At 68.7% G+C, this 12,906-nt stretch overlaps 1 protein-coding gene across 4 annotated transcripts in view; it reads right to left on the bottom strand.

The window, feature by feature from the left end:
* Positions 1 to 12,906, bottom strand: part of ADGRB1 (adhesion G protein-coupled receptor B1) — a 66,787-nt gene that overhangs the window by 4,082 nt on the left and 49,799 nt on the right. The window contains exons 18-22 of one of the 4 annotated variants that reach the window (XM_042923728.1): positions 12,047 to 12,132; positions 7,022 to 7,189; positions 6,360 to 6,531; positions 3,259 to 3,354; positions 1,645 to 1,699 (exon numbers count right to left, since the gene is read on the bottom strand). In XM_042923728.1, coding sequence (XP_042779662.1) covers positions 1,645 to 1,699; positions 3,259 to 3,354; positions 6,360 to 6,531; positions 7,022 to 7,189; positions 12,047 to 12,132 — 577 coding nt within the window. The remainder of the gene's footprint in view (positions 1 to 1,644; positions 1,700 to 3,258; positions 3,355 to 6,359; positions 6,532 to 7,021; positions 7,190 to 12,046; positions 12,133 to 12,906) is intronic. The other 3 variants (XM_042923729.1, XM_042923731.1, XM_042923730.1) reach the window with 3 other exon arrangements.

The following is a 12,906-nucleotide window of genomic DNA, read 5'->3' as shown; positions in this document are numbered from 1 at the left end:
ACCCGCCCTCCGAGCGGACGGTCACTCGCCAGTCCCCGGTACTCTCCCTCCTCTCTGGCAGAGCTTCCCCGGCCCCTTCTCTTCTCCGGCCTCCGGACGCCGACCCCCTGCACCCATGTCTGCAACCGTCCCCCGCTCCAGGTCGACCAACAGGGGACCTGCCGTCTCGCCCGCCGAACCTGTGCCCCTCCGGGGTCCCCCCTGCAGAGGTCGCCCCGTCCACCTCACAGCGGGCCGTCGCCCGGACAGAGCTGGGCACCTCTCCTGCAGAAATCCGGCTGCGGGTCCCCTGCGTGCTCGGCCCCAAATCCAGACTCCTTCTAGGCCCCCAGCCCCCCAGCGCGTGTGCCCACCTCGCCCTGTGTTTGTGACACCAGCCCCCCTCCCCCCCGCCGCCCTCCGCCACGCCTCCGGTCGCTAGCTGCCTGAGAGATCAAGGGCCAGGCTGCGCCGTCTTACCGACGAGGAAGAAGTGGGGGCCTCAGAGGCCAGTACCACCCAAAGGGGGCTGGGCCCGAGCCTCCAAAAGCCCTCAAGTCTTGGGGTCACCTCTCAGGGAGGCTGCCTAGACTGCATGAGACCAAGGTGGGAAGTGAAAGACCATTCTGTCCAGTTCCCACTCAGCCCAACCAGAGGTCACCTCCTCCAGGAAGCTCTCCCGGGGGCCACCGGGCCGCAGCTGACACTCCCAATCTGGGGCTGTCTCGAACCCCCCCCATGGCTATCTCTGGAGAAGACGCTCCTCAAAAGTATCTGACAGACCAAGGCAGTGCGACCGGCTGCTTCTCCACCGCTCTGAACGGCATTGCCTGCCACTGCCGGGACGCCCGGCTCTCAGAACGACGACGTTAAAGCGGTTTCCTTTCATTGGGCAGCCGATTCCCCTTTTCCCCTTGCTTCCAGGAAACTCAGCATTACTCTAGGGCCCAGGGTTGGCTCCTCTGCCCTGCTTTCCTCCTGCTCCCACTGATGTCCCCCCAGAAGGCCCGGCCAACCCTCCGCCATGGCTGGGTGGAAGATGAAGACGCGAGGACAACACAGAACGCGGGCCCTGGAGGGACGCAGGCAGGGGCGGGTGACGAGGTGGGTGACAGGTGGAAGCGGGGCGGCTCCAGTGTCTCAAGGCTGGTGCAGCCTCCCCGCCCCTACAGAGAGAGCGGAGACCGAAGACCAGACGTGTCGGAGGTGGCGGGGGGCGGGGGGCACAGGGCTTCTTGTTCAGGGGCTCGGCGGGGAGCGGACAGGGCCAGGCCCAGGGCAGCGGGCCCCAGGGGTTCGCTCCAGTGCTGAGAATTCCGCCAGCACCGCATCAGCCTGGTGAGCCCAAGCTCCCGGACAGCTTTCTGGCAGTTTCTTCTGCCCTCGACCCACAGGCCCTGCCTGCTGCAGCCTCAGGGCAGTGGGTGGGGAGGCGCAGAAGTGGCTGTGCCGCCAAGGTTGGGGCGGGCCAGGCCCCGTGTCTGCCTGTACAGACCAGGCCTCCCGGCAGCGGCCCCTCCATCTGGGCGGATGTGACCCAGCCTCACGGCACGGGCTGTGGCGGGCAGCGGTGGGATGAGGGCAGACGGATGGACAGACAGACGCACACACAGAGAAAAGAAAAAGAAGCAAGTGGCCCGGGCGAGGGCCACCTGTCGCTCTCACCTGGCAGGCGCTCACCTGATCTACAGGCCAGATCCACGTCCTTCTCGAAGTCGGTCTGCAAGACAGAGGCGGGGCGGGGTGAGGCCCCGGGCCGAGCGGGAGCCGCACCTCGAGGGGTGTGCGTGTGCGCACGCGCGTGCCCGCCACGGAGCGCCAGGAGGGTTACAGCTCACGGCCGGGGGGCTCCGGTGCTCAGAGAACCCCCGGCGGGCGGCCCCGCCCCTGCGTACTCCGTGTGCACGCGCGCGTGCGTGCGTGCGCGCGCCTGCCAGGGCGTTTGTGGATGAGCTGGGAAGGCCGGTCCCACTGCGGCTCAATCGTGCTCCTGTTCCCCCCGGCTCTGTCTCCCCCGGCCCCCGGCCCCTGGGACTCCAGCACAAAGACCCCTCTGCCAGGGCCTCATGTCCCTTCCGGGGGGCAGGGCACGCAAAGGGTGTCACGCCAGAGCCCCCGGGGCCGCCGCCTGCTGATGTGCAGGGCGTGGGGGGCCCGCCCCCGTCACCTGCGTGGTCCTCCCCACAGCCCCGGGGATGAGGAAACAGAGGCCAGCCGACCAGAGAGGTGGAACGGGTTCAGGCACAGATGTCCGGTGCCAGGGTGAGGCCAGCTGTCCCCTGAGCGGTGGCTGAGATCCCCGCTGCGGCACCTGCCCCACCCCAGCCCAGGAGCTCGGTGGACTGGGAAACCCGGCTCGGGCCACCCCAGGCTGTGGCGTGGCCTTCTCCAGGGGCCGTAGGGCTGGGTCCTAATCCCAAACCTGGAGGCTCCTTCTCTGCAAACCAGAGGTCGGGTCGGTGGGAAGACTACAGAATCTGAGGGGAGAAGTGGGGCCCGGAGCGGTATCGGGGGCCCCTGCCCACGACCGTGAGGGCACAAGCCTCCTCCCGGTGCCGGCCGCTGGCATCTGCTGAGGTCCCGGCTGCGAGCCTCACAGCCGCCACGAGGAGGCTCGGCGCCCCGAGGACTGAGTGAGCAGCTCCCGGCTGCCAGGCTCACTGCATACCGGGGGGCACCCAGCGGGCGGCAGGCGGCGAGTGACAGCGTGGAGAATTCACCCAGGGCGCTGCCAGGACCTGAACAGGAGGCCTGATGGCACGGGTGGGGGCGGGGGTCAGGGAGGGCTCCCTGGAGGTGACGTCTTAGCAGACACCCGTGAGGTGGGCAGGCGGGGTGGGCAGTACCTGGACCCGAACGGCACGTGTGATGCCGGAGGGCCTGCGTGGACCCGGCTGGGGACAAGGCCACGCAGGGTGGAGGGTGAGTGGACAGGCCAGGGCTGGTCCGCCCGATGGAGGCTGAGTGAGCCACGTCCCACCCCGGCTGAGCCGGAGGACAACGAAGGGGGCACGGGAGGTGCAGAGATGGGGGCGCCGCAGCTGAGGCGAGGGCACTGTGGCGCCGGGGGTGGGCACGGGCCGGTGGCAGCCTCGCCCAGACGCATCATCTGGGCCCTGCCCGTCCCCAGACCCCGGACCAGGGATTTCACCTTGGTGAGCCCCAGTCTCCCCAGTGGTGGACTGGGCTCGGAGCTCTTCCTCAGGGGCCGCTGGAGCCCAGAGCAGCTCCGAGCAGGGCGAGGAGACACCGCCGGGGGCACCGCGCGCTGAGCCCTACCATGAGCTGGGCATGGCCGTTCTGGAAGGAGCCCCCCGAGTCCCCGTTGCCCTCCTCCTGGCGGTCCACCACGCGACACTTGACGGCGTCCTGGACCTGGCGAGAGAGAGCCGAGCGGTCAGCGGCAGCCCTAGACCGCTCGCCCGGCAGGGTGGCGGGAAGGCAAGGGCGAGGACCGCGGGGCGGCCCCTCCGTGAGCGCGGCCTGCGTGCCGGGGCCCCGCCTCCCTTCCCGTCTCTGAGATTCTCTCCGTGCCCTTTGGGGCATGGAAATTCCAAACTCAGAGAGTTCCAGGCCTGCTGAGGACGCGCTGCAGCCCTCCGGGCCGGAGTGTGTCCGTGAGATCCGGCCGTCAGGCTGAGGAGGGGCCTGGAGTCCACACCCTGTGCCGAGTGGCCACGGCCTCCGCTGCCCCCGCTGCCCTGGAGGCGCTCCGCCCGGGCTCCACGAGGGCCCCGGGACAGCGCGTCTGTGGTGGCGGCGGGTCCCAAGCTGCGTCACTAACAGCACGCTCCGCTGAAGGGGATCTCGCCCATTATGGCCGTGGACTCTTCAGAAGGGCGGGGACGGCGGCTCTGGGCCAGAGGCCACCCAGGCATCCGGCACAGAGCGCTAGAGGAGACCTGCTTCTGCAGGGAGGTGCTGGTCCGTGAGCGTGAGGAGCAAAGGCCGCACCTTCACCCGCGGCCGGGGCAGCAGCCAGCAGAGCCCCCCTCGGGGAGCGGACGCTGTGGGGCCATGATGCGCAAAGGGAGTAAGTGAAGGCACGGGAACAGTGAAAGCACAGAGGGCTTCCTGGAGGAGGTATCTGGAGTGGGGTGGGCAGCTCTGGGAGGAGGGGGCGCTGAGGCTGGGGCTCCTGGCTCCCAGACCCAGCACAGACCCGCGGACCTGCCCCCACTCACTCCAGGTGCCGAGCCCAGGGCGCCCGACGCTCCACGGCTGATCGGAGGTGGTGCTGGGGTCTCGCCGGCCTCAGGGCCACTGCCTGGGCCTCCCCTGGCAGGTGCACCTTCCTTCCATCCTTGTGACTCACTGAGCCACCTAGCAGACATCTCTAAGCACCTACTGTGCGCCCAGCGCAGGCAGGCCACGGGCCAGGAGACGGCAGATGGGAAAGCAATGTCTCCATTGGCACAGAGAGCAGATGTTCTCCCAGAGGGCCTCGTGGCCCCTCCTCCAGGAAGGCCATCCGGCCAGCCTCATCCCCTCTGCTGCCCTCAGGAGACTCAGACGACCACGTTGCTCATCCACCTGCCAAATGTTCCACGCCCTCCCCACAGAGGCCCGACTTTCCCCTGGTGGCAGGGTCCCTGTAGCATGGGCCCTGCAGGTGGGACCCAGGAGGTCACAGAGAGCTTATGGGGAAGTCCAACCATCCTAGGAAATCATGCGTCTTCAGGGGTGCCTGACTGTCCCCCAGAGCAGGCCCCTGAGGCAGACATCCCTGCTCTCCACCCTGGCAGCCTGTGCCGGGTCCCTGGAGAACCTCCTGTTTGGGTCAGGTGGGCCTGCAGAACGCGCCTTCTGTTTTCCAGTTTCCACCTTCTCTCCTTTGCAGGACACAGCCTCTGTTTTATCCGGTTACTGAGCTTCTCCGCTTCTGTTCTCATGCTTTGAATTCCCACAAGCTCCCTTTCTGTTCCTTTTTGGTAGCCTGCTGTTCTTGTTTCACAGAAGCCGGGCAGCTGAGCGCCAAGGGCATGAGCTTAGAGCCTGGTCAGTGACATGTGCTCACACCCCACCGAGGCAACCACCCCTGTGCTGGCCTTGGGCCACCCCATCCATAGAAGATGGAGTAACTAGCAGTGAGAATTGGTAGCACGGATCAGTCAGGCCAGAGCCAGGCATGCGTGGCTGCCGGGCTGGGGGCGTGAGCGCTCTCTCTGAGGACGTCGCCTCTGGGCTGTGGAACGGCTTCTTCCTGGGCTGTCTCTGGGGCCCGCGGCTGCCTGGATCTGAGACTCGTCCGGCATAGGCTCCCCTCGGGTCCTCAGGATTGCAGAGTGGACATGCGGGACCGGCCAGACGTCGACGTGTGGTGGAGACTGTGGCGGCGGCTGGCCAACAGGGCTGTTCCAACATCAGAAGCTTCGGGTCTTTGCCATCCGGTCTTTCCCTGTGGTCGGAGCCCCTGGAGGGGGGTGCTCACCTGTCTCCCAGGCGGTCTGAGGCTGGGGGCCCCAGCTGTCAGGGTGACCAAGGGCCAGCACACAGGCTTACGCACCCCTGCCTCGCCAGGGCACCCCAGGGTGCCCCCACCCGGGGCGGTGGAGCTGCATGTGGGGGAGGTGGGGTGGGGGCTGCGCTGCCAGCCCGGGGCGGGGGCGTCCAGGCTGCTACCTAAGCGGACAACCAGTCATCCACCGCAGACCTTCCCTGGGCATCCAGGGCCCCTGCAGCGCCACTTCTGGAAGCTCTCTGGCCTCAGTGCGCCGGGCCCGCCCCACCGCCGGCTGTAGACCCGGCTTCCTCAGGCGGGCTGAGTTCCTGACCCCCGTCCTTCTCCCCGAACTCCCAGGCTTCACTGCGAAGCCCTTCTCCCGCTTTCTTTGCAATCTGCGCTTTAAAATCGCTTTGCCATCTTTCTAGGAGGTTCTGGGAAGGGGAGGTAATTCTGCGTGTCTGCCCACCCGCTCCGGCCCCTTCAGCCTCTGTGGACATCCTGGCTTCCTCTGGCCTCATGAGGGCACCTCTTCCGCCCACGTCCGGACGCACGTTCTCCGCGTGTCCGCCTTCCCGACCCGAGAGCGCGTCACCGGAGCTGTGGCCACCGGGCAGGTGGCCGTCGGGAGAGTTTGGTGAAAGCCTCCTCCTGCTCCCTCTGGAGAGGCCCAGAGACACCGGGCCAGGGGTCTCCGCCGTCGTGAAAGCTGCTGACGTTTCCGGTGGCTCTCGGTCCCACCGAGCCCAGGAGGACAGGACCCCTCCGGTCTGAGCCGGCGAGGGGCGCAGGGGTGCTTCCAGGAGGGGGCCTTACGCAGACGACGGCCCTCGGCCGCCCCAGCTGTGCCGCGCATCCCCGCCTTATGGAGCGAGCGGGGGTCCCGAAGCCGCGCCCCCCCGCCCCCCGCCCCCCGCCCCTCCCGCAGGCCGCGCACCTCTCGGCGCAGGATGCAGTGCACCATCACTATGACGAAGCCCTCCAGCGAGTCGAAGACGGCGAACAGGATCTGGAAGAGGGCGGAGCGACGGTCGGTGACGGCGAGCACGGCCGACATCCAGGTCAGCGCCAGCAGCGGCAGCACCACGCAGGAGCTCCACAGCGACGCCCTGCGGACAGCGCAGCGGGGGGCCGCGTCAGGGCTGCCCCGGCCGCCCTCCCGCCAGGGGGCGCGTTCCTGGGGGGTCCCACTCGGCGCCCCTCTCCCGGGGCTCTCCACCCGCTCCGGTCCTGGTCCTTGAGGAGGCCCGGGCCCTCCTGGGGAGCAGAGTTCTGCCCGGCAACCCGCCCGGAGTCCAAGGGCTCCCAGAGACTCGGGAGGGTGGTCTGCGGGGGTGGGGGCTGGGCAGTGGTGAGAGAGGAACTCTCTGGAAGACCCGGGTTCCTAACTGTCCAGTAGGCCACAGGAGGGGAGGTGCACTGGAGGCAGGAGCTGGGGGGCTACAGGGTGGCCACTGGGGGGCGGTGTTTGGCCAGGCCTCTGAGCTCTGGACAGAGAGAAAGAGAACAAGAGAACTACTCCAGGAAGAGATGACAGACAGACAGGGCCACACAGGGGTGGGGGTGGGGACAGAGACGAGAACAGAGACCCACAGGCACCTCATCGTCTCGGCAGGCCCCGCTCCGCTGGTGCCCCCAGGAGCCCCCCACGGCGGCACTGCCCTCTGCAGCCTGGCACCTCCTGGTACCACTATGGGCCACGCTGTGGCCGCTCTGAGCCTGTCGCGTCTTCCGAACGGCGCAGTCACTCTTTCGTAGCCTCGGGGCCTGTCGTGAGGGCACCAGCAGTGGGGCTGGCTCGAATCCGTGTCTGGGAATTGTGCCCGACCCCACCCTCACCACTGTTACAACTTCCGGGGCTCTGCCCCCATGGGCAGGTGACTGCCTTGCAGGAGCTCCAAGGAGCCTCTGGGGCCATGGTCATTCCCACCAGGGGTGGGGGCTGGGGTCCAGGCCACCCGCTCCCCTCCTTACAGGACACCCTCATCAAAAGGATGAGGCAGGTGCAGGTGGGGCAGGAGAAGTGCAGGGGCCGCAGGAGTGAGGGGCACGAGGAGGGGAGACAGGGGTGAGGGGCACGAGGAGGGGAGGCAGGGGTGAGGGGCACGAGGAGGGGCCGCAGGGGTGAGGAGCACGAGGAGGGAAGGGAGGGGTGAGGGGCACGAGGAGGGGAGGCAGGGGTGAGGGGCACGAGGAGGGGCTGCAGGGGTGAGGGGGCACGAGGAGGGGAGGCAGGGGTGAGGGGCACAAGGAGGGGCCGCAGGGGTGAGGGGCACGAGGAGGGGCCGCAGGGGTGAGGGGCACGAGGAGGGAAGGGAGGGGTGAGGGGCACGAGGAGGGGCCGCAGGGGTGAGGGGCACGAGGAGGGGAGGCAGGGGTGAGGGGCACGAGGAGGGGCCGCAGGGGTGAGGGGGCACGAGGAGGGGCCGCAGGGGTGAGGGGCACGAGGAGGGGCCGCAGGGGTGAGGGAGCACGAGGAGGGGCCGCAGGGGTGAGGGAGCACGAGGAGGGGAGGCAGGGGTGAGGGGCACGAGGAGGGGAGGCAGGGGTGAGGGGCACGAGGACCATCAGGCAGGGGCCAGGGCCACCAGGAAGCAGCTGGGGGCACGGGGGCTGTTGGGAGAGAGGCTGGGAGGACCTGGGGTCGGGGCTGGACCTTGCTCACCGGGCGGGGGCAGGAGCTCTCCCCAGAGGTGCACCCTCTCTGCCCTGCGGTGGGGAGCCTGCCACAGGCCCTGCCAGAGCCATCGTCCTCCTCTCTCCAGACCTGTCTGGGTGGCCTGCACAGAGGACAGGCCTGTCCCCTCCCTGTCTTCTTCCTCCTCCTTTCCCCTCCCCCTCCTCCCCCTCCCTGCTCCAGGACCCAGGTCCCCATGGCAGCCCCAGCCGCAGCCCCATTTCTTCTCCAGGACAGCCCCCCGGCCAGCTGCCCAGTGGCTCGAGCCCGAGCCAGGAATCACCCCGAAGCCCCCACGCTTCTCTCCTGACCACTGCGTGGGCTTCAGACCTAGACCTCACAGACCCGCCTCCCCTCCCCTCCCAGGGTGGGGGACCTGCCGATCCCCGGCCCCCCTCCACCCCCGGGTGCTGAGGCCCCCAGCCGCAGTGCCCGTGCCCACGAGGGGTGCTCTGCCTGCACGAGGGGCACAACCTGAAAAAGTGGGCCCTGCAGGACTGTGCACACACTGCCCGGCTGTCCTTTTCCCTTCCCGGCTCTGAACCTCTGTGTCTCCACCGCGGCCGGCAGGGCTCCCTCGTCTCTCTCCTCCCTCCCAAAGCGGACCCTCTCTGGCCACCTTCGGAGCAGGAAGGCAGGGCAGAGCCCCTGGGGCGGGCAGAGGGGCAGTCTCATCCTGCTGTGAGCCATCTTCCCTCGGGCCGGAGCCCTGACATCTACAGCCCGAGGTGGCTGGCAGATGGCGCGGGCTTGGGGACCTGCTTTAATGGCATCCCCGCAGCCCCGAGTTCTGCCGGGGCCACGAGGAGGAGCCCGTGCGGGCCCGGGTGCGATCAGTGGGCAGGAGAGGGGCTGGCGGGGAGGCCCGCGGGCAGTGGTACAGTCTGACCCTTCAGAAGGTCAGATGCCCCTGATGCGGAGGAGGGGCGTGAGCCTGGCTCAGGGTGGGCCGGGCCACTGACCGGAACCTGCTGCGTGACCTAGCAGGGAATGTCCCCCAGGGCTCTTGTGACAGGCCCAGGATGGCACCCTCCACCCCGAAGAGACTGGCGTGTGAAGCAAACAGCGCGTATTCCCGGAGCCTCGTCCCTGCCTGGGCCTCCCAACTTGGTTTCTGCCTCAACGGATCCGTCCCGACCTGAACCCGGGTCCCCCCACGGCCAGGAGTGCCCCGCACACTCCCCCGTGCTCGCTCACGGGACATCCCCCCACCCCCCGCACCCACCCACTCACGCACACGTGCGCTTACAACACGCAGCGCGCAACCCAGACCCCGGTGCAGCCACACGCCGATGGCAGGCCGGTGCACAGTGTTGCGACGCTGACCCGACCCAATCCCGTCCCTGGCCGCACGGAGGAGGGGAGCCTGGCGAAGGGCCGGGTGGGGAGGATCCCCAGAGTGGATGGCAGAGGTGACAGAAAAAGCTTAAAACAGCAAAATGTGACTCAGAGAGCAGAGCCGGGGGCGGGGGGCACTGGCGAGGAGAGGCACTAACATGGCGTTACTGGCGGCTTCGGAGGCGGCGTCGGCCGCAGAGGGGACTCCCCACTCGGCACGTTTGAGGGCGCGCCCAAGGGGGGCCGCGGGGCGGCCGACTGCAAGTGAAATGCAAAGGCCGAGACGAGAGCAGACACTGTTCTCACGGAACCGGGGCGGGGCAAAGCAGGCACACGGACCAGAGCAGTCCTGCCTGAGCCTTCCTAGGCCGGCCAGGGTCCCAGGAGTGGGCTGGGGGTCGGGGGAAAGGGTCCCGGGTCCCGGGTCCCGGGAGTGGGCTGGCTTGTCAGGGGGAGGGGGAACCGGATCCCAGAAATGGGCTGGTGGTGGAGGGGGGGGGGACCTGGTCCCAGGAGTGGGCTGGCTGGTGGTGGGGGACCGGGTCCTGGAGGAGAATGGTGGGGGGGGGCCCTGGTGCCGGGAGGGGCTGGGGGTGTGGGGACCAGGTCCTGGGAGTGGGCTGGCTGGTCGGGGGGAGGGGGCACCGGGTCCCAGAAATGAGCTGATTGGAGTGGGTACCAGGTCCCAGAAGTGGGCTGGCTGGGGGGGGGGAGGGGTGGGACCCGGTCCCAGGAGTGGGCTGGCTAGTGGTGGGGGACCGGGTCCTGGAGGGGAATGGTGGGGGGGGCCCAGTCCGGGAGGGGCTGGGGGTGTGGGGGGACCGGGTCTGGCGGGTGGTGGGGTGGGCTGAGTCCAGGGTTGGGGTTGGGAGGCTGGGGGGGACCGGTTCTGAAGGGTTGTGGGGGGGACCAGGTCTGGGAGGTGGTTAAGGGTGGGGGGAGGGCACCAGGTCTGACCAGGGGGGGGGACCGGGGTAGGGGGTGGGGGCTGGGGTGGGGGACTGGGTCTGAGTCGGGTGTGGGATGGGCCCGGATGGCTCCGAGGGGAAGGAGGGTTGCCACAGGAAGTGGGTGCAGACTGGGTCCTGGGGTCAGAGGGTTTGGGATCCACGAGATAGATAACACAGGGTCCTGGGGACGGCAGGGCCGGTCCTCGCACACGTCCGTGTTAAGCAGAGGGTGAAACGATGTGCCCACGTTCGCACGAAGAACTCCCGGAGTGAGGCCATGGCCACTTCCCTCCGGTCCCCCGTATCTGCTCGGACCGTGCACTACCCCAGGCGGCTGCCCCAGCCGGGGAGCACGTGCTGCACCGGACCCCCACCAGTCAGCTACCTGGGCGGCACCCTCCCACAGGCCGTGTGTGTGCGCAGGTGTGCGTGCGTACGCGTGCGTGTGCACACGAGTGTGTGAGCGTGGGGAGGACTCCTGCTGCGGGGGGGAGGTCTCCGCGCAGCCGTGCGGGCACAGCCGGGAGTGCGTCCGCGCCAGGGCACCGGCTGCACACCCAGGAAGGGGCCCCAGGAGGCAGGTAGCCCCCACGGACAGACGCCCTGGGCTCTGGCGGCTCAAACCCGCTCTCCCCGCCACTCGCCCCACTCGGCTGCAGGGAACGGAGCGGAACGAGGGAGCCCGCCCAGGGGCGACTGCAGAAGCCGGGAGCCGAGCCAGCGCCGCGTACCCATTGCTGCAGCGCTCCGACGGGTGTGCGGCCCTCGGCCGGCCAGGGATGCGCGTGGGGGCCGGTGTGTCCTGAGGGCGGGCGGGGTGGGGCGTGCCAATCCCCACTTCCAGGGGATGAGGCCCAGGGAATGGGGGACCCAGACTCCCAGCCACCGCGGGCACTCCGGGCTCGTCGTCCACTTCCCCTAAAGCAGCGTTAGCGGCTTTCTAACCAGGACCAGAGAGGATGGTTTCCTGAAGCTTCTGTTCACTAGGGTTAGCAGGAGGAGCAGGAAGAGGAGGAGGGAGACGGAGACAGAGACAGAGACAGACGGACGACTGGCACGGAGGGAGGGAGTAGGCACCGGCGAGGGCAGAGGGATGCGCAGAGCGGCAGGCAGAGGTGAGGTGCGGAGGGCTCAGAGGGCTGGGGCAGGATGGAGTGAGGGGGTCAGTCTCAGCCAGTAGCTGCCCCCGTCCGTGACCTCAGGGCTCCCATCCCCTGGGGGGCGGCCGGGGCACACTCGGGACCAGCCTCCTGCAGAGCCACGTGCCCTGTGGCCAGACGCTGCCCTCTGGGCTCCGGCTCCCCAAGTAGGAGGAGCATCCTACCTGTCCCCTCCTCCCGTCGCTGAAGCCACCATGAGGATGGGCAGGTTGTATCCTCGCTCGGGGTCACCCAACCCCAGGGCAGGGAAGCGGGGGGCCAGGTGCACCCTTCCACCGTCCCTGTGGTCCCCGCGGGGGTAAGGTCTCCAAAAACAAGGGGCTTCACTGTTTCTGAGGACTAGACGGAGAAACTGAGGCACAGGGCAGGGCAGGGGCTGGTCGTGAGCCTTGCACAGGCCTCTGAGCCTCCTTGGTCCACCTGCTCTAGGGCCCGGGGGCAGCGGGTGGGCTCTGGGTCTTTGACTCAAGGCGGGTGAGGCGCCCGGGGCCAGCCCTACCCTGCCCGCTCCTTCAGCTTCTTGTCCGTGATGCCGTCTTTGGACACGAGCTTGTTGAACACGAGGATCCCGATGACCATGTTCACCTGCAGAAAGGAGCAGGGCGTGGGGGCGGGGCTCCAGGGGAGAGAGCGCCACCCAGCAGGCTCGCCAGCCCCGCCGGCCTGGCCACCTCCCCCCGGAGCAGCCGTCAGGTGGGGTTCTCCCGCCACAGGGCTCCACCCAGGGCGAGGTGCCGCTGCTCAAGTCCCCCACGTGACCCTCCCACGTGACCTGCTCCCCAAGGATTTGGGAGCCCTGCCAGCAGGGGTGGACATGAGAAGGGGCCGGGCTGACCCAGCTGGGGCTCAGAGGGTGACGTGCGGGGCTCCCTCCAGAGGCTGGACCCCGGGCTGGCCTGCACTGGGCAGCCCGGAGGCCCATCTGCTGTCCCCACCGTGGTGGGCAGCGTTTGCCGAGCTGGGATGCCATCTGTCCAGAGGTCGCAGGTCAGGGATCAGGCTGGCTCTACACACAGGGTGCCTGCCCTGCTCAGACCACAGAAGGGACCTCGTGTGATCCAGCCGCCATCATGCTTGGGCGTGCCCTGTGCCCCCGCAGCCGCTCACCCCCCCCCCCCCACCGCTCCTTGGATTCCTCCCACAACAGGGAGCTTAACCCTCGCTAGGGCCCAACCGGAGGGCCGTCTCGGGGACATCCTCCCCGTGCTGGGGCCACACTGCTCCTGCGCTGCCATGGTGCCCTTCCTGACCCCCTCCCGCCAGCCACCCGCACCCTACGAAGTGCTTCCTACTGTTATCGTCGCGTGAGCTACCGCCTACGCGAAAGAGAAGCTGTCCCCAGGGTGCGCCCGTCGGCCC

The sequence above is a fragment of the Panthera leo genome, chromosome F2, assembly GCF_018350215.1.
Source record: "Panthera leo isolate Ple1 chromosome F2, P.leo_Ple1_pat1.1, whole genome shotgun sequence".
NCBI lineage: Eukaryota > Metazoa > Chordata > Mammalia > Carnivora > Felidae > Panthera > Panthera leo.
This window is presented reverse-complemented; position numbering and strand designations above follow the sequence as displayed.